Source organism: Musca autumnalis, unplaced genomic scaffold, assembly GCF_047663935.1.
Source record: "Musca autumnalis isolate F117 unplaced genomic scaffold, ASM4766393v1 scaffold_1, whole genome shotgun sequence".
In the NCBI taxonomy this organism is placed as follows: domain Eukaryota; kingdom Metazoa; phylum Arthropoda; class Insecta; order Diptera; family Muscidae; genus Musca; species Musca autumnalis.
This window is the reverse complement of record NW_027411644.1, coordinates 21,663,995-21,689,896: the sequence shown is the minus strand read 5'-3', so window position 1 is coordinate 21,689,896 and position 25,902 is coordinate 21,663,995. Positions and strand designations below refer to the sequence as shown.

Genomic DNA, 25,902 nt, shown 5'->3' with positions numbered 1-25,902 from the left:
ATTGTTTTCAAAGCAAGAAAAAAAATCCTTAATAATTTATTTTGACTACTTTTTTGGTTTTGTTGGAGGAAGTGAAGATAAAAGTGGAGGAAGTTTTATTGTTGTTTTTATTTACTTAATTTCTTTAAATATTGTCCTTTATTGACTTAGATCCTTGTTGAATGACAAAAGTTCTTAATTGAGAAATTTCGTTCAATTAAATGAAAAGATAAGTAACAAGTGACTAGAATTGCCTTGAAAGAGATTGGGGGAAAGGACATTGTTTGTAGAATTCAATTGTAGAAAAAATAATATTTTAATCCCTAAAAATTATTCTCTAAAGATGGGGGTTTGGTTTGTTAAGATTCTTAAAATCCCCATGTCCACTTCATATTTTCCTTCAGGATGTAGCTTAGCTTATTCGCTTACCATATGACTTAGCTTATAATATTAACGCTAGTTATACAATTCAGAATCTCTTTCAACATTTCTAATTATTATAATCAGGAAGGTCATAAAAATGAAAAAGACTAAAAGTACAAGCGGAACAAATGGTGGCCAATGAAACTAAACGTGGTCAGGTCAATTAAAGAGAAAATAGAAACAATTTTGAGTATATATTTAATAAGCTTTTGAAAAAAATAAACCCTTAAATCCCACGGCATATGAAGCTTACGAAGAAGCTTGCTCTGAAATAAATAAACTATAGTGCATATAAATATTTACCTAAGAGTAGTCCCGTTACATTCATATAGAACAATATTTAATATTATTTCCCCCTTTGTTCTCAAAAAGAATAGGCTATGCAATCGAAATATTCTCCTTCCGCATTCAATTATTTGTATATTCTGCGAAAAAAATCATTCATTTTTTCTTTTCATTCCTTAAATTGCTGAAATTTGCATTTCTTTATTCACATCTTTCATTCTTTTCTTATTTTTTGTCGTTCTTTCATTTCTTTCCAACAGTGGCTTTGACATCATACAAAGGTTCACAGACAAATATTGAATTGACACCGATACTCTCCGTTGGCATATTTGTGGGCATATTAGTGGCAATTGTTTGCATTGGCATCGGTACAATTGCCGCATTGAAATTACGCTCACACAAGCAACAGCAAAAATATCAACATCAGAATCAGAGATTCTCACGTCCTGACAATTTGCAAATTAAAGATAAAAGCTCTCTGCCATTAAGTCATACCGAAGATTCCAGGTACGATGAAAAGAAGAATGACGAAAAGAATCCGGATGTGGTGCCATATAAAGAAGGTAAGCTATGTTTTTGTGTTAGTGTGGTGTAATTTTTTTTTTTTTTTCAATACGTTTCTTTGCATCAGAGTAGAGTAAAGAGCAAAAAACCTACCAGAGGTAGAAGGCATCATCAAGTATTCAGCTACATTTTGTTTGTCAAACATAGCAGCAGTAAGCTGGTAAAATTCTGCTGGGAAATGGCTTTTCATACAGCATAAGGTCAGGGAATTGAAAATTACAAAGGTCTTTGGACCAGGAAACAAAAGTTTACGGCCTAAAGTAATTTTATTACGAAAAAACTGGTGGGTTTCTATGAAAAGGTCCCATTGACTTCTATGGCGACACATCTTCACTGAACTACTATGAGAAGACCAAACGGTCTTTTTTGAAAAGGCCATCTGTTTTTTTATGAGAAGGCCAACTTCTCTTCTTCGACAAGCCGATTTGGGCTTATATGGGAAGGCCAACTTGCCTTCCTTTAGAAGACCAAGTGGTCTTCTATGAGAAGACCAAGTGGCCTTCTATAAGAAGACCAAGTGGTCTTCTATGAGAACACCAAGTGGTCTTCTATGAGAACACCAAGTGGTCTTCTATGAGAAGACCAAGTGGTCTTCTATGAGAAGACCAAGTGGTCTTCTATGAGAAGACCAAGTGGTCTTCTATGAGAAGACCAAGTGGTCTTCTATGAGAAGACCAAGTGGTCTTCTATGAGAAGACCAAGTCGTCTTCTATGTGAAGACCAAGTGGTCTTCTATGAGAAGACCAAGTGGTCTTCTATGAGAAGACCAAGTGGTCTTCTATGAGAAGACCAAGTCGTCTTCTATGAGAAGACCATGTCGTCTTCTATGTGAAGACCAAGTCGTCTTCTATGAGAAGGCCAAGTGGTCTTCCTTGAGAAGACCAATTGGTCTTCCTTGTGAAGACCAAGTGATCTTCCATGAGAAGACCAACTGGCCAAATTGTCTTCTATGAGAAGACCAAGTGGTCTTCTATGAGAAGACCAAGTGGTCTTCTATTAGAAGACCAAGTGGTGTTCTATGAGAATACCAAGTGGTCTTCTATGAGAAGACCAACAGGTCTTCTATGGGAAGACCAAGTGGTCTTCTATGAGAAGACTAATTGGTCTTCTATGAGAAGACAAAGTGGTCTTCTATGAGAAGACCAAGTTATTTTCTATGAGAAGCTCAAGTGGTCTTCTATGAGAAGACCAAGTGGTCTTCTATGAGAACAACAAGTGGTCTTCTATGAGAAGACCAAGTGGTCTTCTATGAGAAGAACAAGTGGTCTTCTATGAGAAGACCAAGTGGTCTTCTATGAGAAGACCAAGTGGTCTTCTATGAGAAGACCAAATGGTCTTCTACGAGAAGACCAAGTCGTCTTCTATGAGAAGACCAAGTGGTCTTCTATGAGAAGACTAAGTGGTCTTTTATGAGGAGGCCAAGGGATCTTGTATGAGAAGACCAAGTGGTCTTCTATGAGAAGACCAAGTGGTCTTCTATGAGAGGACCCACTAGTGTTCTATAAGAAGTTAAAAGAGTCACTTATGAGAAGAATAAATGGTATTCTTTTAGAAGACTACGGGGTCTTCTATAGGAAGACCAAGTGTTGTTCTATAAGAGGACAAAGTGATTTTCTATGAAAAGCCCAAGTGGTCTTCTATGAGAAAACCAAGTGTTCTTCTATGAGAAGACCAAGTGGTCTTCTATGAGAAGACCAAGTGGTCTTCTATGAGAAGACTAAATTGTCATCCCTTAGAAGACCAAGTGGTCTTTTATGAGAAGACTAAGTGGTCTTTTATGAGGAGACCAAGGGATCTTGTATGAGAAGACCAAGTGGTCTTCTATGAGAAGACCAAGTGGTCTTCTATGAGAAGACCAAGTGGTCTTCTATGAGAGGACCCACTAGTGTTCTATAAGAGGTTAAAAGAGTCACTTATGAGAAGAATAAATGGTCTTCTTTTAGAAGACTACGTGGTCTTCTATAGAAAGACCAAGTGTTGTTCTATAAGAGGACCCACTAGTGTTCTATAAGAAGTTAAAAGAGTCACTCATGAGAAGAATAAATGGTCTTCTTTTAGAAGACTACCTGGTCTTCTATAGGAAGACCAAGTGTTGTTCTATAAGAGGACAAAGTGATTTTCTATGAAAAGCCCAAGTGGTATTCTATGAGAAAACCAAGTGGTCTTCCATGAGAAGACCAAGTGCTCTTCTATGAGAAGACCAAGTGGTCTTCTATGAGAAGACCAAGTGTTCTTCTATGAGAAGACCAAGGGTTCTTCTATGAGAAGACCAAGTGGTCTTCTATGAGAAGACCAAGTGGTCTTCTATAAGAAGTGGTCTTCTATGAGAAGACCAAGTGTTTTCTATCAGAGGACCAAGTGGTATTCTATAAGAAGACCTAGTGTTCTTCTATGAGAAAACCCAGTGGTCTTCTATAAGAAGACAAAGTGGTCTTCTATAAGAAGACCCACTGGTCTGCCATAAGAAGTTAAAGAATTCATCTATGAGAAGGCTTTAAGAAGGTCCAGAAGTTATCTGTGAGAAGAATAAGTGGTCTTCTATGAGAAGACTACGTGGTCTTATATTGAAGACCAAGTGGTTTTCTATGGGAAAACCCAGTGGTCTTGTATAGGAAGAACTGCAATAAATCATCTATGAAAAGACTATGTGAAGGTCCAGAAGTCATCTATGAGAAGAATAAATGGTCTTCTGAGAGAAGATTACGTGGTCTTCTATTGAACAAAGTGGTCTTCTACGGGAAGACCAAGTGGTCTTCTATAGGAAGACAAAGTGATTTTCTATAGGAAGACGTTGCTATTGTAGGGTCATCTGGTCCTCTATCGGAAGGCCATTTAGTTTCCGATGGAAGAACCATTTGTTCTTCTATGGGAATACCAACTAGTCTACTCTATGAGAAGTCTGATCGGTCTTCTATGAATAAACCAACTATCCTCAATCCTTGGCCATGCTTGGCCATTCCTTTAACAAGGAATTTTTCTTGCTGCCTATCATGCAGATCATCTAGTGTTTGTCCTCAAAATTGTATGCCGTTTTGCATATTCCATGGAATATCTTACCTGAGGTTGGTTGTATGCAAATATGATGGCATTCAAGCATTCGAGAAAACTTGTCGCCCAATGAAGATGAGCGAGACCTTACATCACGGTGCGCCTGAACCAACTTTAAATGAATGGAGCATACACCTGGGAAGTTTTTGCGGTTCTGAAACACAATCTTCATAGATGAAAAAATTAAAAAACAAAAAAAAAATAGCCGGAGGGCCTTTCCAATAAATCGCGGTAAAATTTCACATTTTTAGGGTTTTTTAGAATTTACAAGATTTTGCTTGGGAACCGAAAGTCATATCGAAATGGGACTAAAGAAAATGTTGTAGCTGTGAAAATTCTCAGATTGGGACAATTCGACTGACTGTATAGCCTCCCCTTAAGACAATGTCATGACTGCAATTTCCCAATTTAAACTTATATATCTGAAAAATGGTACAACCTAGGAAAAAATTAAAAAAATTAAAGAGAATTTTCACAGCTATAAGATTTTCTTTTCTCCCTTTTTCGATAAGACTTGCCGTTTTTATGGACAGCGATTTATTTAAAAAGCCCTCCGGCATTTTTTTAGTTTTTTTATTTGTTTCAGATCTTAAACCTGGAAAGTTTTTGCGGATTATGAAACATAATGTTCATATGTTTCATAATCCGCAAAAACTTTCCAGGTTTAAGATCCTTTCTTTTAAAGTTGGTTCAGGCGCACTGTGGGCAGTCAGTCAGTAGTTAGCAAATTGGAATGCCTTGTGTAAACATTTAACATCAGGATATGGGATATCAGTAACCTTCCCCTCCCATTTTAGATGCATTGCAGATGATTGTAAATTGCATTAGAGGCTTCTTTCTGACTTGCAATAGCTGCATCCTTTTTTTTGCTTTTCCTACTACTTCTCCTGAATAGGTGTAGAAATTGATAAAATTGGCAAAATCTTGGATAAACATGTGGGAATTAATGTGGTATTTGGGGAAATTAAAGATAACAAGCTAACCAATAGAGGGGGTGACGAGAGTGAAAAAAAGAGTTGGGATTAATTGCTTTAAATTGTAAATGACATCAAGGTATGCGAAAAGTTTGTAATGGCAATGATAAAATGAGACTAAAAGCAAATTAGAAAATCGATAGAAGGTTGAACATTTAAGGAAGATATCAGATGAAATTTAATATTGGAATGAATTGTCTTTAGGATTAATGTAATTTCCGGGGAATATACAATTTAAATAGAGCAAGGCACGGGCATCTCCCTGCATCTTGAGTACCATTGTGTACATTATAATAATTTAAATTAGTTGGGGTATTATTCACCTCAGGAGAAAAAACTGGTTTTAAAATGCAGGGGGAAATTAGGAAATCTATTTTGTCATTTTAACCTGGTAAAATCAAGCTGTTTGGTTCTGCTGGCAACTTGATAAAGAACCATCATTATTATAAGCTTTATTAAAACTTACCTTGGCTCATTAATGTTGATGCATCTGCTTCCTAAAGTGATTTCTGGGATCAACTAAATCTGAAATCCGAATACAGTTTCCAATTGTATCCTTCGAGTTTTATCTTTTTTTCTATGGGATACTTTTAATTGTTTTATAATAATTGACATTTCCATGAGGGTTTTTATTATTTTTTTGCAAAATCTTCTGCTTTCTCCTCCAGCCTTTAAAATGGTGCAGTCAAAAAATGTAGACGCAAATTTGAATATTTAGTTCTAAATGTTCACCTGGGGACTAATAAAGAGAGTGTAAAAAAACGGCACACGTGTACAGAAATAGCTCACTAACCTTGACCATAATTAACTTTGGAGAAGAACAACAAAAAATGCCAATGAAGATGTTTTTCATGTCAGTCAACATGTTAGCACTTAACTCAATCAATCATTGGCAAAAACGAAGAAGATGAAGATAAAACCCCAAGGTAGCCTATTTCAAGATAAACAGTTGACAGTTGCAGCTCATTTTTTGTAAATAATTAATGAAGACAAATAAAATAATTCAATGAGAATAGGTCTTTTAAATAAAAACAAAACGACAGTTAAGTATACTCAGCCTACAACAACAATGATAAGAATGGAGAACATAAAGAGGTCCTTAATTTTAAAAATAAATATCATTTTCGCAGATGACAAAAGAACTTTTGGAAGTTTCGCAGCGTACATTTTAAACCTTTTGTGGGTTTGGTTTCATGAACAGTGGACTTAATTATTTCACAATCCTCCTAAAGGAGTCTTCTATAAATAGAAGACCTCCTAAAGGGGTCTTCTATACATAGAAGACCTCCTAACGGGGTCTTCTATACATAGAAGACCTCCTAAAGGGGTGTTCTATACATAGAAGACCTCATAAAGGGGTCTTCTATACATAGAACACCTCCTGAAGGGGTCTTCTATACATAGAAGACCTCCTAAAAATGTCTTCTATACATAGATGACCTCCTAAAGGGGTCTTATATACATAGATGACCTCCTACAGGGGTCTTCTATACATAGAAGACCTCCTAAAGGAGTGTTCTATACATAGAAGACCTCCTAAAGGGATCTTCTATACATAGAAAGGGGTCTTCTATACATAGAATACCTCCTAAAGGGGTGTTCTATACATAGAAAACCTCCTAAAGGGGTGTTCTATACATAGAAAACCTCCTAAAGGGATCTTCTATACATAGAAAACCTCCTAAAGGGGTCTTCTATACATAGAAGACCTCCTAAAGGGGTCTTCTATACATAGAAGACCTCCTAAAGGGGTCTTCTATACATAGAAGACCTCCTAAAGGGATCTTCTATACATAGAAAACCTCCTAAAGGGGTCTTCTATACATAGAAGACCTCCTAAAGGGGTCTTCTATACATAGAAGACCTCCTAAAGGGGTCTTCTATACATAGAAGACCTCCTAAAGGGGTCTTCTATACATAGAAGACCTCCTAAAGGGGTCTTCTATACATAGAAGACCTCCTAAAGGGGTCTTCTATACATAGAAGACCTCCTAAAGGGATCTTCTATACATAGAAGACTTCCTAAAGGGGTCTTCTATACATAGAAGACCTCCTAAAGGGGTCTTCTATACATAGAAGACCGCCTAAAGGGGTCTTCTATACATAGAAGACTTCCTAAAGGGGTCTTCTATACATAGAAGACCTCCTAAAGGGGTCATCTATACACAGAAGTCCTCCTAAAGGGGTCTTTTATACACTGAAGACCTCCTAAAGGGGTCTTCTATACATAGAAGACCTCCTAAAGGGGTCTTCTATACATAGAAGACCTCCCAAAGGGGTCTTCTATACATAGAACACCTCCTAAAGGGGTATTCTATACATTGAAGATCTCCTAAAGGGGTCTTCTATACATAGAAGACCTCCTAAAGGGTCTTCTATACATAGAAGACCTCCTAAAGGGGTCTTCTATACATAGAAGACCTCCTAAAGGGGTGTTCTATACATAAAAGACCTCCTAAAGGGTTCTTATATACATAGAAGACCTCCTAAAGGGGTATTCTATACATAGAAGACCTCCTAAAGGGGTATTCTATACATAGAAGACCTCCTAAAGGGGTATTCTATACATAGAAGACCTCCAAAAGGGATCTTCTATAAATAGAAGACTTCCTAAAGGGATCTTCTATACATAGAAGACCTCCTAAAGGGGTCTTCTATACATAGAATACCTCCTAAAGGGGTCTTCTATACATAGATGACCTCCTAAAGGGGTCTTATATACATAGATGACCTTCTACAGGGGTCTTCTATACATAGATGACCTCCTAAAGGGGTATTCTATATATAGAAGACCTCCTAAAGGGGTCTTCTATAAAAGGGCCTTCTGTATATAGAAGGCCTCCTAAAAAGGTCTTCTATACATAGAACACCTCCTTAACGGGTCGTCTATAGATAAAAGACCTCCTAAAGGGGTCTCCTATACATAGAATACCTCCTAAAGTGATCTTCTATACATAGAATACCTCCTAAAGTGATCTTCTATACATAGAAGACCTCCTAAAGGGGTCTTCTGTACATAGAAGACCCCCTAAGTGGGTCTTCTATACGTAGAAAACGTCCTAAAGGGGCCTTCTATACATAGAAGTCCTCCTTAACGGGTTTTCTATACATAGACCTCCTAAGGGGGTCTTCTATGCATAGAACATCTCCTTATTGGGTCGTCTGTAGATAAAAGACCTCATAAAGGGGTCTTCCATACATAGAAGACCTCCTTAACGGGTCTTCCGTACACAAAAGACCCCCTAAATGGCTCTTCTATACATAGAAGACCTCCTAAAAGAGTCTTCTTTACATAGAACACCTCCTTAACGGGTCTTCTGTAGATAAAAGACATCATAAAGGGTCTTCCATACATAGAAGACCTCCTTAACGGGTCTTCCGTACACAAAAGACCTCCGAAAGGAGTCTTCTATACATAGAAGACCTCCTAAAGGGGTCTTCTATACATATAAAATATCCTAAAGGGGTCTTCTATACATAGAAGACCTCTTAAAGGGGTCTTCTATACATAGAAGACCCCCTAAAAGAGTCTTCTTTACATAGAACACCTCCTTAACGGGTCGTCTGTAGATAAAAGACCTCATAAAGGGGTCTTCTATACATAGAAGACCTCCTTAACGGGTCTTCCGTACAAAAAAAGACCTCCTAAAGGAGTCTTCTATACATAGAAGACCTCCTAATGGGGTCTTCTATGCATAGAAGACCTCCTAAAGGAGTCTTCTTTACATAAAACACCTCCTAAAGGAGTCTTCTTTACATAAAACACCTCCTTAACGGGTGTTACGTGCATAAAAGGCCTCATAAGGGGGGCTTCTATACATAGAACACCTCCTTATTGGGTCGTCTGTAGATAAAAGGCCTCATAAAGTGGTCTTCTATACATAGAAGACCTCCTTAACGGGTCTTCCGTACACAAAAGACCCCCTAAATGGGTCTTCTTTACGTAGAAGACCTCCTAAAGGGGTCTTCTATACATAGAACACCCCCTAAAAGAGTCTCCTTTACATAGAACACCTCCTTAACGGGTCTTCTGTAGATAAAATACCCTCCTAAAGAGGTCTTCTATACATAGAAGACCTCCTAAAGGGGTCTTCTACACATAGAAGACCTCCTAAAGGGGTCTTCTACACATAGAAGGCCTCCTAAAGGGGTCTTCTACACATAGAAGACCTCCTAAAGGGGTCTTCTACACATAGAAGACCTCCTAAAGGGGTCTTCTATACATAGAAGACCTCCTAAAGGGGTCTTTTATACATAGAAGACCATCTAAAGGGGTCTTTTATACATAGAAGACCACCTAAAGGGGTCTTCTATACATAGAACAAATCCTTAACGAGTCTTCCGTACACAAAAGACCTCCTAAAGGGGTCTTCTGTACATAGAAGACCTCCTTAACGGGTTTTCTGTAGATAAAAGACCTCTTAATCGGGTCTTCTATACAAAAGACTTCCTAAAGGTGCTTCTATCCATAGTTGACCTCCTATCTCTCTCATATCAATGAGCGCACCCCGATATGGGTCCTAGGGTTTATCGCCGAGTCCGAACGGCATCTCTTATGACATCACTTTGTAGAGAAGTTTTGCATGGCTGAACTACTCAGGGAATTTCGCCAACATCACTGAGGCGAATTTTGCCACAGTTGAAATAGCAGGTGTGCATACCACCACGGTTTTGATAGAAATCAAAAATGTATAATATATTTTGCTAATAATTCGTTCGAATTATTTGTTGTACCACCTTAGAGAAACACCACAATAATTTTCATTGTATATTCTCCTTTTAAATTATTACAAATTTTCTTTTCTAACCAAAAAATTATTCGTTTTTTCTTCTTGTTCTCTTTCATGTTTCATCTACGTTTTCTGTGATTTGACCTGTCTTGCCAAACTAATTTCCGTGTTTCTAATGATTTCCTTTTCTACAACAACAACAACAACGTCACCAATGAAATCAACAATTTGGGAAATACAAAAAAAAAAAATAACAACAAACATACAAAAACACATCTAACCAAACGTGTTGCTGTCAAAAATTGCAGTCGATGGTGAATATAAACAGAAATCAGCAACACAAACACCATCCGGTCATTTATCGACAACCAGTGAAGCGGAAATCAGCTGTAAGGCCACAAACGATGAACGTGTCCTCTATCAAAGCAATAATGTAAGTATTTGAAAAACAGCAGCAACCAAAACAACAACTACAACCATAATAACAAAATTTCCTAGACAAAAATCAATTCAATGATTTCTTAGAATGATGTTGTTGATGATGATGATAATGTGTGTGTGTGAAGAAAGGTTCGTGTTTGTGTCTTGAGGAATGTTAAATGAAAGGATATTTGTGGCTAATAAATTTTGTGGTGGCACTATCTAGGAGGAGCGGGTTAGCTTGTCGTTTCTTTTGGAGAAAGGCGTATTCCAAGATGGCATGTAAATTAAATATTGTCTTGTGGTCTGAATGACTCAAAGAATAGAGTAGACGTTGAAAAGTAGACGAAAAAAAAAATACACAGGAGTCATTAAGGATGACAATAGGATCATACCAATAGACTATATTTAGAAAAAAAAATTAAAAATTAAAAACAGTTAATTGTCCTATTGGCTTTTAAAAAGCCATTTAAAATTTTACAGTAAGTGATCTGCTCATTTTTCAAGTATATTAAAAACATGAAACAAAAATATTTTACAAATTCAAAATAACTGTTTTGCTTATCTAACAAAGAATATTCTTTTTTTACGTCAGTGGTCTTTCAAATCATCTTCTTAAAAATTTGTGTTTGTAAAACTATCAATTCATCCTATATTTTTCTATAAACTGATTCATTATTGTGGTTTTAAAATTATTTAACAAAATTCCATTTTGTGGTTTAAAGTTATTGAAAAAAAAAAAATCATTTAAAAATTGAAATTTTGATTTTTTGTTTTAAATTCACGTTTTTTGAAAATTATTTTTAAAAAAATCCCTCTTCTTACTTTTTTTAAATCCATTTTTTGATTTTTTTAAATCCGCGTTTTTTTATATCCATGTTTTTTGTTTTTTTAATCCAATTGTGGTCTTAAAATTATTGAAAACTTGGTTGTATAAATAGAAGTTATCAAAATCAGCCTTTGCCTTCTAGCCATTAGCCAGCGAAACGATCGTAGCGTAATGGTTGAGTGTGTGGTATTTCGCTAGAATTCATTTTTCAATACAGAACTCCTTAGGCCATGTTAGCTCGATTAATTCAATTAATAAATTGAAAATTTTTTATTAAAAATCCAATTTATGTGGTCTTAAAATTATTAAAAAAAAAATTAAAAATCCACGTTTTGTGGTTATAAAATTACTCAATAATTTTTATTAAAAAAATCCACGTTTTGTGGTTATAAAATTACTCAATAATTTTTATTAAAAAAAATCCACGTTTTGTGGTTATAAAATTACTCAATAATTTTTATTAAAAAAATCCACGTTTTGTGGTTATAAAATTACTCAATAATTTTTATTAAAAAAATCCACGTTTTGTGGTTATAAAATTACTCAATAATTTTTATTAAAAAAATCCACGTTTTGTGGTTAAAAAATTACATAATAATTTTTATTAAAAAAATCCACGTTTTGTGGTTATAAAATTACTTAATAATTTTTATTAAAAAATCCACGTTTTGTGGTTATAAAATTACTTAATAATTTTTATTAAAAAATCCACGTTTTGTGGTTATAAAATTACTTAATAATTTTTATTAAAAAATCCACGTTTTGAGGTTATAAAATTTCTTAATAATTTTTATTAAAAAATCCACGTTTTATGGTTATAAAATTACTTAATAATTTTTATTAAAAAATCCACGTCTTGTGGTTATAAAATTACTTAATAATTTTTATTAAAAAAAACCACGTTATGTGGTTAGAAAATTACTTAATAATTTTTATTAAAAAATCCACGTTTTGTGGTTATAAAATTACTTAATAATTTTTATTAAAAAATCCACGTTTTGTGGTTATAAAATTACTTAATAATTTTTATTAAAAAATCCACGTTTTGTGGTTATAAAATTACTTAATAATTTTTATTAAAAAATCCACGTTTTGTGGTTATAAAATTACTTAATAATTTTTATTAAAAAATCCACGTTTTGTGGTTATAAAATTACTTAATAATTTTTATTAAAAAATCCACGTTTTGTGGTTACAAAATTACTTAATAATTTTTATTAAAAAATCCACGTTTTGTGGTTATAAAATTATTTAATCATTTTTATTAAAAAATCCACGTTTTGTGGTTATAAAATTACTTAATAATTTTTATTAAAAAATCCACGTTTTGAGGTTATAAAATTTCTTAATAATTTTTATTAAAAAATCCACGTTTTATGGTTATAAAATTACTTAATAATTTTTATTAAAAAATCCACGTCTTGTGGTTATAAAATTACTTAATAATTTTTATTAAAAAAATCCACGTTTTGTGGTTAGAAAATTACTTAATAATTTTTATTAAAAAATCCACGTTTTGTGGTTATAAAATTACTTAATAATTTTTATTAAAAAATCCCCGTTTTGTGGTTATAAAATTACTTAATAATTTTTATTAAAAAATCCACGTTTTGTGGTTATAAAATTACTTAATAATTTTTATTAAAAAATCCACATTTTGTGGATATAAAATTACTTTATAATTTTTATTAAAAAATCCAAGTTTTGTGGTTATAAAATTACTTAATAATTTTTATTAAAAAATCCACGTTTTGTGGTTATAAAATTACTTAATAATTGTTATTAAAACATCCACGTTTCGTGGTTATAAAATTACTTAATAATTTTTATTAAAAAATCCACATTTTGTGGTTATAAAATTACTTAATAATTTTTATTAAAAAATCCACGTTTTGTGGTTATAAAATTACTTAATAATTTTTATTAAAACATCCACGTTTCGTGGTTATAAAATTACTTAATAATTTTTATTAAAAAATCCACATTTTGTGGTTATAAAATTACTTAATAATTTTTATTAAAAAATCCACGTTTTGTGGTTATAAAATTACTTAATAATTTTTATTAAAAAATCCACGTTTTGTGGTTAGAAAATTACTTAATAATTTTTATTAAAAAATCCTCGCTTTGTGGTTATAAAATTACTTAATAATTTTTATTAAAAAAATCCACGTTTTGTGGTTATAAAATTACTCAATAATTTTTATTAAAAAAATCCACGTTTTGTGGTTATAAAATTACTTAATAATTTTTATTAAAAAATCCACGTTTTGTGGTTATAAAATTACTTAATAATTTTTATTAAAAAATCCACGTTTTGTGGTTATGAAATTACTTAATAATTTTTATTAAAAAATCCACGTTTTGTGGTTATAAAATTACTTAATAATTTTTATTAAAAAATCCACATTTTGTGGTTATAAAATTTCTTAATAATTTTTATTAAAAAATCCACATTTTGTGGTTATAAAATTACTTAATAATTTTTATTAAAAAATCCACGTTTTGTTGTTATAAAATTACTTAATAATTTTTATTAAAAAATCCACGTTTTGTGGTTATAAAATTAATTAATAATTTTTATTAAAAAATCCACGTTTTGTGGTGTTAAAATTATTAAAAATCCAAGTTTTGTAGTCTAAAATTTATTAAAAGAAAATATCATTAAAAAAATCCACATTTTGTGATCTATAAATTAGTGAAAAGATTTTATTAAAAAATCCACGTTTTGTGATCTTAAAATTATTTAAAAAATATTAAAAAATCAACGTTTTCAGGTCTTAAAATTATTGAAAAAAAAAAAATAAAAAAAACAACGTTTTGTCGTCTTAAAGTATTGAAAAATATTTAAAAATCCACGTTTTGTCGTCTTGAAAATATTGAAAAAAAAATTAAAAAATTCACGTTTTGTGGTGTTAAAATTATTGATTAATTTTTTTTATCAATAAATCACGTTTTGTGGTCTAAAAATTATTGATTTTTTTATAAAAACTCCAAGTTTTGTGTTCTTAAAATTATCAAAAAATCCACGTTTTATAATCTTAAAAATATATAACGATTTTTATAATTAATTTCACGTTTTGTGGTGTTAAACTTATTGAAAAAAGCTTCATAAAAGATATTAATCTTAGTCTTAAAAAATATTAAAAATGTGAAAAATTATAATATAAAAACTACGTCTTGGGAAAAATTATTGAAAAAAATGTTGATTACAAAATCTACATTTTGTGAAAAATTATTGAAAAAATGTTCATTAAAAATCCAAGTTTTGTGAAAAATTATTAACAACAATTTCATGAAAAAAATCGACGGTTCGTACTCTTAAAAATATTGTTAATGAATAAAAAAATACTTAAAAAATTGTTTAAATTTATCATTTAAAATCCACGTTTTGTTGTCATAAAATTACTGATAAATTCTCATTTAAAAATACACGTTTTGTGGCCTTGAAAATATTGCAAAAAATAATCATAAAAATCCGCAGTTAATTGTCCTCTGATCTTTAAAATCAGTTACAAATTACACAATAAGTGACCTGCTCATCTTTCAAGAATATTGAAAAAAACACAACATTTAACAAAAAAAAATTTTAAAATTTCAATATAGGTTATCTGCTTTTCAAACAGAGAAGATTCTTTAAAAATCCACTATCTTTATTCTCGAGGTACTTTAAACCATTTTTTTTTTTAATTTCGTGTTTGCAGTCCTATCAACTCATTCGATATTTTCCTATGGCCTTCGGTTATGCCCACATATTGCACGTGAAACCAAACCAATTTCTAATAGTTACCAACTCTCTCCACCTTACCCACATCACCCACAGCTTTTTATTATGCTACAAAATATAACTCTTTCATGCAACATGAGCTGAAGCCAAAATGAAGAACAAAAACTTTTTTAAAAATTTGAAACTTATTTCTTTTAGACTTTTAAGCATCTTAATAAAGATTTACTTTTCAATTTCTTCGTCTTCCTGTTGTTGGTGGTGGTGGTGAGGAACATTCACACACACACACCCCCATGACCCAATAAAAGGTATTTTACTGCAAGTATTTGCAAATGTATCGCATAAGTTAGGAATACATTTGTTACATGGCTTCTCTTGACTTGGAAACATTTTCGGACAAGTTTTCTCATGCCAGTCAGGCGGCAGATGGTATTGGCTCCTTAATACCTCAGTTAACAGACCCACAAATGAATGAAAATTAAGACAAAAAGTTTTTGTTTTAGTTGTTGATGAACAGCAACGATGGCACAGAAACGTGAAGGAAACAAAAGCTATTCGATGACAAGGATGACAAGGTTTATGATGATGATGGTGATGAGGAGGATACTGACGTTGATGCAGAGAATCACAATGACGTAGTTTAGTTATGAAAATCTTCACCAATAGTTCTTTAAGAATCTTTATAAAATTGTTACTAAATATATAGGTGTGTCTGTACACGTATCACGGTGTGCACTTGCTTGCTTACTTCTTGAAAGACAATACTGCCAAAAAGTTTTGATTACTTTGTTTTACAATGAAATTGAATGTTTAATAACTTTGTGGAATTATTTTGCATTAATTGCTTAAAGTTTGTTTTGCTTAATGTGCTGCTGACTTAACTTGGTCTACATTAAAGATAATAATAAGTTATGTATAATAGGCAGCAACAGCAAACAGTTTCGGCAGTAGTTAGTTGAGGAGGTCCGCCTACATCAGTAACAACAATATTAATGGTGACAGGAATGATGATGAAGTTGTGTCCTTTCATGTTTCGAGTAATCATTAAAAATGTTTGACGCCATCATACAAATATTATTTCCCTTACAACTGTTGAAAATGTGTCATTGAAAAATCCTTGCTCCGTGGTCTTAAAAATGCGGAAAAAAATTTATTAAAAATCTACGTTTCGTGGTTTTAAAAGCATTGATAAAAATTACAAAAATACACCTTGAGCTTCAAGATATTCAAAAAAATTGCATTAAAAAAATTCGCGTTAGTTTTCAAATTACTCAAAAAAATAATAATTAAAAAATCCACGTTGCCCTTGGAAATGATTTTTTTTATTACAAAATCCAATTTGGCCTTCAAACTATTTTCATAAATTTTCTTTTAAAATCCACGTTTCATGGTTTTAACAATATTGAAAAAGAATTTCAATAAAAAGTCCACATTTTGAAAAAATCTATAAAAAATTCACTTTTTGTGGTCTTGATTCAATAAAAATACAAGTTTCGTAGTTTAAAAAATGATTAAAATTGTTAGCATAAATTTTTATTAAAAAATCCACGTCTCGTGGGCATAAAAATAATAAAATTTGCTCTTCAAAAATTCCACGTTGTCGTAAAACTATTTCATTAAAAGATCCAGGTTTTGTGTCCTTAAAATTATTAAAAATGCTTACATTAAAAAATCCACGTTGACCTTCAAAATAGTAGTCTTAAAAATATTTAGAAAAAATCATTAAAAATCCGTGTTCTTAAAAGTGTAGTAAAATTTAAGAATCAATTTTCATTAAAAACCGCGTTTGTGGTCGTAAAAATATTGAAAAATGGTTATAAAAAATTCCATGTCTAGGGGTTTAAAATATTAAAAAAAAAATCATTAAAACGCCACATTTCAAGGTCTTAAGAAATATTGAAAAACATTTTTATTAAAAAAATCCATTTTATGGGTTTAAAAAATTTTAAATATGAAAATTTGATTAAAAAATCTATGTTAAGGGGTTTAAAAATATTTAGAAAATTTTAATTAAAAATTCACGTTTCGTAGTCATTAAAACATTGAAAAATTTTTCATTAAAAATCCATGTTTCGCAGAGAAATTTTTGAAGAAGTTTTCATTAAAAAATCAAAATTGAAAAAAATGTTCACCAAAAAAATCCATTTTATGGTTTTAAAAATACTGAAAAAATTCCATTAAAAAAATCCATATTAGGGGTTAAAAATATTGAAAAAAATTTCATTAAAAAATCTATACCTAGGGATTTAAAAATATTGAAAAATTTCATTAAAAAGTCAACGTTTCGTAGACATTTAAAAATTTTCATTAAAAATCCATGTTTCGTAGAGAAATTTTGAAGAAGTTTTCATTAAAAAATCTAAATCTAATCTAAAAATGGTTCTAAAAATTTTGAAAAATTATTTAAAAATTTTTATTTGAAAATTTTGCCTATTAAGGCGAAGGTCGTTTTTTATTAATTTTTTAATTAATTTCTCGTTAGAGACGAGCTTACTGACCAAGATGCTTTTGAAAAAGGAAAGCCGACGCACATACGAGTAATATAGGCCAAAAGTTGATCAAAACTCAACATATAAAAATCGCGTTTTTAAAAACAAACTATTGGTAAACAGTCACCTGACCCTTTTCCCCATTCGCTATGACCATCCGGAACTATCTGCGGTTAACCAATCCAAAGCAACAGCCGATTGAACTCAGCTATAATGAAAGCAAAAAAGTACATTCTCAAATATTATAAAATGAAGTGAACATTGAAATAAAATTATTTTCGCGAAAATTTATAATTTTCAAGGTTTTTTGTTTTTGTATATTCTCCGTACAAGATAAGCTTATAAAAGTTCCAATTTGTTTTTGCAGCTTCACTCTTTAATAATGGTGGTACGTCTCTTCCTTCATGCATATTTTTTATGAAAATTTTTAAGATACCTCAAATTTCAAAAGCGAAAAAGTGCATGACGCGAACGTTTGCGGACCATAATTACTTTTGGTGATGTATGCACTGAAGTCTCCTACATTAGATCCAATCATAATATATTGCGCATTTTTGCGCCATTCTGAAAAAAATCTCATTTTTATCAACTAAAACCATTGAATTATTTAAATATGGAAGTATTTAAGAAACACATTTACAAAATAGAAATATGTTTTGGTTCCAGCGTTCGCCAAATCTACTTATTTTATTTGTACTCATGTGTATTACAGCTCATAAAAATCGCCAAAGATAATTGTTTTTGCATCTTCACTATTAGTTTGTTGTGATACATCCCGTCATTCATAGATATCTTTTATGATAACTCAAATTTCAATGGTGAAATACTACATGATGCTAACGTTTGCGGACCATAGTTACTTTTGATGTTTTATGCAAGATTCTGCAGATTATGCTGATTCAAAGATAATACGCTACGCATAGTTGCGCCAATCTGAAATAATCATATTTTTCTCCACTGCAATCATGAAAACCTTTAAATTTGTTTCTGCAGTTAAACTGGAAAAATTTATGTAAAACAATTTAAAAAAAAAATAAAAAAATATTTGGCAACGTTTGCCAACACCAATTTTTGATCTGTCGTATAGCCGGGGCTCCTATTTATCAGACTAAATCAAAACTTTTGATAAATGTTTGCGCCATTCGGAAAAATCACTGGTTTTTCTGAAGTAAAATTTAAATAATTTATGTAAAACAATTTTAAAAAAATTACAAAAATATTTGGCAACGTTTGCCAACACTAATTTTTGATCTGTCTTATGGCCGGGGCTCTTATTTATCAGACTAAATCAAAACTTTTGATAAATGTTTGCGCCATTCGGAAAAATCACGGGTTTTTCTGAAGTAAAATATGGGTAAGACAGCAAGTGCGCCCTAGGGTTATAAATTTTTGCACTTTTTTTGCAAATATCAAAAATACCACCACATAGCCGTGTAGAAATAAGGTAGGTAGGTTTTTACCAATTTTCAGCTTGGTCGGACCTATACTACGCTTTTAGTGCATTATTTACCTCATATCCGATGCTAATATATATGGGAGCTATATCCAAATCTGGACCGATTTTCATTATTTTCTACAATAATAGTCCTTGGACCAAAGATATGATTTGTGCAAAATATTATATCAATCGGATTATAAATGAGGTTTTTAGGAGTTTTAATCAATTTTTAACATACATTACTCCTATGTGCGACGATACGACCCCACACAATCACCACTGTGTGACATGCATGTTTCGCCTTTGGTTTAGGAAGGCTCCTCAGACACATCGACTGTGGGGCGGCTTCGCTATCCTCTAACTTATTTCCTCTATCAAATGCAAGTTGTTTTTTTACAAAGTTGAATTTTTTGTTCAAATCTTTGTATGGCTTTCATGACAAACGCTTAGCGTAGCCTTTGAAAGTTATGAGTTTGGTTCTGAACACTAACACGCCGTGACAACACTTTTTTCCATGTGTTTTTCAAGGACGTGGGTTCGAACCCCAGCCTGGCTCAAGCTGATTTTTATTTTTATTTGAAAATTTTGCCTATTTAGGCGAAGGTCATTTTTTATTAATTTTTTAATTAATTTCTCGTTAGAGACGAGCTTACTGACCAAGATGCTTTTGAAAAAGGAAAGCCGACGATACGAACACACACAATCACCACTGTGTGACATGCATGTTTCGCCTTTGGTTTAGGACGGCTCCTCAGACTCATCGACTGTGGGGCGGCTTCGCTATCCTCTAACTTATTTAAAAATTGTTTATTAAAAAATCCACTTTTCGTGGGCATAAAAATATTGAAAAATGACTAAAAACAGTTTCATTAAATATCCACGTTTCGTGATTTTTATTAAAAAAAATATTAAAAAAAATTAAAAAAAAAATCATCGTTTCGTATCCATAAAAATTTAATGAATAAAAGTTTCGTAAAAAAAGTTTCGTATCTCAAAAAAACAAAAATTTCATTAAAATATCTAAAAATTATTATTATTATTATTAAAATATCTAAAATTAAAAATTCCATGTCTGAAAATTCTTGACAAATATATTCAAAAATCTGCTCGCGAAAATTCGTGAAATAACAAAAAAATCTTAAAAATATCATCGTCTGAAAATTCTTAAAAAATCGATAAAATGTTGTATGACAAAAAAGAATTTTTCAAAATATTCACGTCTATAAATGTTTGAAATAAAAATGTTTTTAAATATCACCGTTTAAAAATTCTGAAATAAAAAATTCTGCAATTTTTTTTTAAAACAATAAAAGTAATAAAAATTCTTTCAAATATTAAATAAAATTATGTTAATAAGGACATGTCCCAATCTGAAAAATTTTGAAATAAAATTTCTTCGTCTTAAAATTTTTTAAATACAAATTCATTAAATATAAACCTCTGAAAATTCTATAAAAAAGTATTTAAAAATATTCTGAAAATGTTTGCACTTAAATATCTACGTCTAAAATTGAATTAACAAAAAAATCTTAAAAATGTCATCGTCTGAAAATTCTTGAAAAATCGATAAAATGTCTGTATGACAAAAAAAAAAATTATCAAAATATTCACGTCTATAAATGTTTGAAATAAAAATGTTTTTAAATATCACGGTTTAAAAATTCTGAAATAAAAAATTCTGAAGGTTTTTTGAAACAATAAACGTAATAAAAATTCTTTGAAATATATAAAAAAATAAAATTATGCTAATAAGGACATGTCCTAACCTAGAAAATTTGGAAATACAAAATTCATTACAATATATACGTCTTAAAATTTCTTAAATACAAATTCATTAAATATCAACATCTGAAAATACTTTAAAAAAGTCTTTAAAAATGTTCAGAAAATGTTTACCACAATTTTTTTTAAATATTTTTAAAAATTCCAAAAATTAAAAATGTAAAAAATACAATAAAAGTCCACGTGTGAAAATTTTGTTATTAAAGTTATCAAAATAACCACGTCTGAAATGTTTTGAAAAAAAAATTCTTCAAAAAATTTCACGGATTAAAATTTTTGAAAAAAAAAAAATCTGAAATTTTTTAAAACAAAAAACGTAATAAAAATTCTTTAAAATATACAAAAAATAAAATTGTAGTAATAAAATAATTTAAATTTATTTAAATGTTCTTACTTACTTACTTACTTAGCGGGCCCATTACAGAACATTTGTTCCATACACCGAACTAAGAAAAGATCTGAAATTCTCTCTGTTTAGTGCTTCGCTTTCTCGAATACCGCGCCTTGTCATCTCTTCTGACTTTTTTAATTTTTTAGAATTTTGGAAATAAAGAGTGTAATGAATTCTGAATACCTAGGCGTGAAAAATTCTCAAATAAAAATTCATTAAATATCAACGTCTGAAAATTCTTTAAAAAAGTCTTCAAAATCATCCTGAACAATTTTCCTTAACTTTTTTTTTTAAAAATTAAATAAAATAATTCCACAACATGAAATTTGAAGAAAGAAAAATAAGTTAAAAATCCGGTCTTAAAATAAAAAAATTTTCAAAATACATATTAAAATCGTCTAAAAAATTTTAATAAGTTGTTTTTAAAAATACGAACGGTAAATTAAAAAAACGTTAAAAATAAAATGTTTAACTTTATTTATTTTCTCATTTTTTTAATTCCTTATTTATTTATTTTTTATCCACGTCTTAAAATTTTTTAAACACTTTTTGCTAAATTTACGGCTTCGTTTTTTAAATATTTCTTTTTGGTTTTTAAACACCTTATTATTAAAACATTTTTTTTAAATGCACATTTAATTGGTTTTAGGTCACGTCTTATTTTTTTTTAATCCAAGATTAAATTTTTTTATTTTTTAATCGACGCTTTAAATTTTTTAACATCTTTTTAGTTTGTCCATGTCTTGATTTATTAGTTTGTCTTTAAACAAATCCATGTCTTGTTTTTTAGTTTGTCTTTAAAAAATACATGTCTTTATTTTTTTTGTATTTTATTTAAAAAAAAAAAAAACTATTTCTTAACCTTTTTAATATTTTTCTTTACAAAATTCACGTCCGATATGTTTTAAACACTTTCCTTAAAAATTCCAGTCTGAAATGTTTTAAAAATTTTTCTTGAAAATATCCACGTCTAAAATATTTTAAAAATACTTCTTAAAAAAATCCACGTCTTAAATTTATTAAACATTTCTTTCATAAATCGCTGTCTTATTTTTTTAAATCTTCTAAAAAAAATTGATGTCCTAAATTAAAAAAAAAATATTTTATAAACATTAATTCAAATTCTTAATTTTGTATTTAAAAACAGAATTAAAAAAATTTTAAAGTCCACGTATGAAATCTTTAAATAATCCAAATTTGAAAAAATCTTCAAAAAAAAAATTCAAAATTGGTAAAAATCTTATATAGACTATGTATGAACAAAAAAACACTTTAAAAATCCAGGTTATCAAATATTCACCTTTGAAAAAAAATTTCATTGAAACACATTTTTAATAACATAATAAATATTCTAAATTTAATTAATTCAAATTCTTAATTTTGTATTTAAAAGAAAATTAAGACATTTTAAAAATCTTACGTTTAAAATCATTAAATAAACCAAATTAAAAAAAAAAAAAAACAAAAAAAAAAACATCTTAAAAAAAATCCAAAATTGGTAGAAATCTTTAAGTAGTCCATGTATAAAAAAAAACTCTAAAAATCCAGGTTTTTAAATATTTAAGTTTGAAAAAAATTTCATTGAAAGACGTTTTTAATAACATGAATTTTCTAAATCTAATCACGGTTTGGAAAGAAACACTTTCAACCTAATCAACATTTGAAAAAAAAATTAAAAATCCACGTTCGAAAAAGTTAAAATTCGTCTAAAAAATTAAAAAATCCGCGTTTGATAAATTAGAATAATCAATGCTTGAAAATTAAAAAAAAAAAATAATCCAAGTTCCAAAAAAAAAAAAATCTGAAAAAAATGTTAGAAATAATTCCTCACAAAATTCTTGAAAAAAATTATCTTTTAACTTTTTAAAAACAATTTAAAAATTGTCCTTACAAATGAAATTCAAACTCCTACAAACTAAACTTAAACTAAAATAACTACTTGGACCATATTTTGCAACCAGATAGCCAGATTTCTGTACATGATCACGCATGATTTGAAGTGTTTTAGTGCTTCATAAACTCAAAAAACTTTTGTGTCGAATTATGCGAAACTCGTAGAAAATGAGCTGTAACTCGTCGAGTTTTAGAGATATCAGCATGAAAATTTGACACAAGATAAAGTAGAAGTCGTAGAAAAAATAGAAATTGCTAACTCAGAAAACGCATTCTTGAGTTATGTCACTCTTTGAGTAAATGAGGGATTTATTTTGCATGTAGTTCAAGGAAACCAGGTGGAATCTACTCTGCTTAACTGTGCCTCTGTGCAACATCATTTTTTAAAGATTTGAATATAAAGATTACTTGCTACAAATATTTCCATGTATAAATTGATCATTCAAGTTGTACCCTAATGTACAACAATAATAACAGCAACAACATTATAAGAAAACCTCATCATAATTACCAATGATTTCCGAAAAATTATGTTTACTTTTAATCATTAACTTCGTTTTTGACAACTTTGTTCTTTTTCTTCATTCCTTTTCTTGTTTTCCTTCTTCTTGCAGGATGAAGAACTACACTATGCTGAACTGTCATTGCCGTCGGGTGGCGCCTCCAGTTCAGCACCTAAAAAGTCCATTTCAGTTGATTGCAGCAGTAGTATGCTGCTACAGGGTGCCGGTATTAATCCCAATCTCAGTGGCATTACTGGCGGCACATTGCCCCATGGCAGCAGTGTACGCAAGCTATTGCCCACAATACCGGCCACAAGTACCCTGCAACGTAACAAAACAATGGCACCGCCTCCATCATATGACTACTTTGAGGAACCAACGATATATGCCCAAATAGATCACTATAAAAATGCCAATGCCAGTGCTAGCAACTCCAGTTCGGTGTCACCCTTCCCGCCCTGTATGTCGTCACCGAATTCACAGGGTACTCCTTCCACTGTGTCACCGGGCACTGTACAAATGTATACGCTACCACCCCACCCAGGGGGTTATCATACTCTGCCTCACAACCATCATCAACAGAATGTGCCTCCACACAGTTCCACTACAACATCTATGATGCAAATGATGGGTAATGCTCAAAATCCGGCGGTTGCTGGCAGTAGTAGTAGTACATCGGCAGCAGCATCCCAGTATCACCATGGCACACTACCCATGCCGCCTTCATATCAACAACACCAGCAACAGCAACAAATGCATTTACAACAGCAGTTACCCTCACCACCATTGGGTCAGGTATTGGTATCGAGTAACAGCAGCGGTTTGGCAACAGCAGCTGTCACAAGTCCCAGTAGTTCGATATCAGGTCTCTCGGCAGTGGGCAAGTCCTATTCCCGAGAAATTGTTACCGTACGAACACCGTTGATGTATTCGCAGCAGGAGAGTTGTGTTTAAGTGTAAAAAGGAGAAGAATAACCGCAACTTAGTCATTAGGGGCGAATGAACAAAAAATACCAAACAGAAGAGTGAGAATAGGAAAAAACGTGGATGGAGAAGAAGAAAAAACCAACCAACCAACAAAAAAATACAACTGAAGGCGAATGTAGATGTCTTTCTTTGATTCCATTTGTTTTTGTATGATAGCGTAAAACAACAACAAAAAGCATAACCAGTTTCTTTTGTAAGGCAAAAATTTAGAAGAAAAAAAGAAAACAGAAAAAAATGTGAACAAACAAACGAATGAACTACAACAATACAGCAAACCCAGAACAATAACACAGGACGAGGTATTTGATAGGAGGATTGCGTTTCTTTCAAAAGAAAAGAGGCAACTCCAAAAACAAAATCGTTGTTAATTTTTAAGTTTAATTTTTTGGTTTTTCCTTAAGTGAGGAAGTTTTTTGTAAGAACAGCAAAATTTGCAATATTGGGAATAATTTATTTGGATTAATAGTAGCAATAGGCAGTATAACTTCGACTTTATTTTAATACAAATGTTCATAGACATATAAACTCAATAGTCATATTATTATCATTTTTTTTGTGAAGTTTAATAAGGCAATATTAGAGAATTTAATAATACTTCTTTGATTTAATTAAAATACAAATTGGAAAATGGAAAAAAGTAAAAAAATCCAAACTTAAATTTAAATGAAAATCACATTTTCTCAAATGATATATGTTCCAAAATAAAATGTTTACCAAAGCGCTCTTTAAATATATTCTTTGCAAGAGCAACAACTACAACAAGTAATGTTATAAAAGTTAACACTTAGGAGGGTTGGCCTGACTATTTTGAAAAACAAAATAAAAGTTAACACCAATAAAAAAATTCTGTTTAGAATATAACGTGTTGTCGGGGAGGTTTTTTTTTCTATTTTAATTCTAATAATTCCCTCTCGCGAATTCATAAAGGCCTTGCGGAAATACTATACTCGGACATGCATTGGTGAATTCTTCAACGTATCGCAGTTCCGAATACTCACTTACTTACTTAGCTGGCCCATTACAGAACATTTGTTCCATAGACCAAACTAAGAAAAGATCTCCAATTCTCTCTGTTTCGTGCTTCCCTTTATGGAATACCGCGCCTTCTCATCTCTTCATCCACTTGTTTGCGTCATCTATTCTTTGGCCTGCCAATTCTGCGTGCACCGCCATGTGGCTCGAATTTATACGCCTTTTTAGCGGGTCCATCATCGCTCATTCATATTATATGGCCTAGCCAACGCAATCGCTGCATCTCGATACGTTTAACTATATTGATGTCGTCGTATAGCAGATACACCTCGTGGTTCATACGATGTCGATATTCGCCGTCAACGCAGATCGGTCCGTAGATCTTTCGAAGAATTTTTCTCTCAAACACGCGAAGCACTGCCTTATCTGCTTGTACATGTACCCAAGCTTCGGGACCATACCTCAGCA

The 25,902-nt window shown here is 31.1% G+C and overlaps 1 protein-coding gene across 1 annotated transcript in view; it reads left to right on the top strand.

Moving 5' to 3' along the window:
* side-VI (sidestep VI transmembrane protein) overlaps positions 1-24,697 on the top strand; it is a 456,009-nt gene extending 431,312 nt beyond the window's left edge. The window contains 3 exon segments of the mRNA XM_073969507.1: positions 948-1,250; positions 10,312-10,436; positions 23,587-24,697. Coding sequence (XP_073825608.1) covers positions 948-1,250; positions 10,312-10,436; positions 23,587-24,429 — 1,271 coding nt within the window. The 3' untranslated portion in view covers positions 24,430-24,697.
* Positions 24,698-25,902: the final 1,205 nt, after the last annotated feature.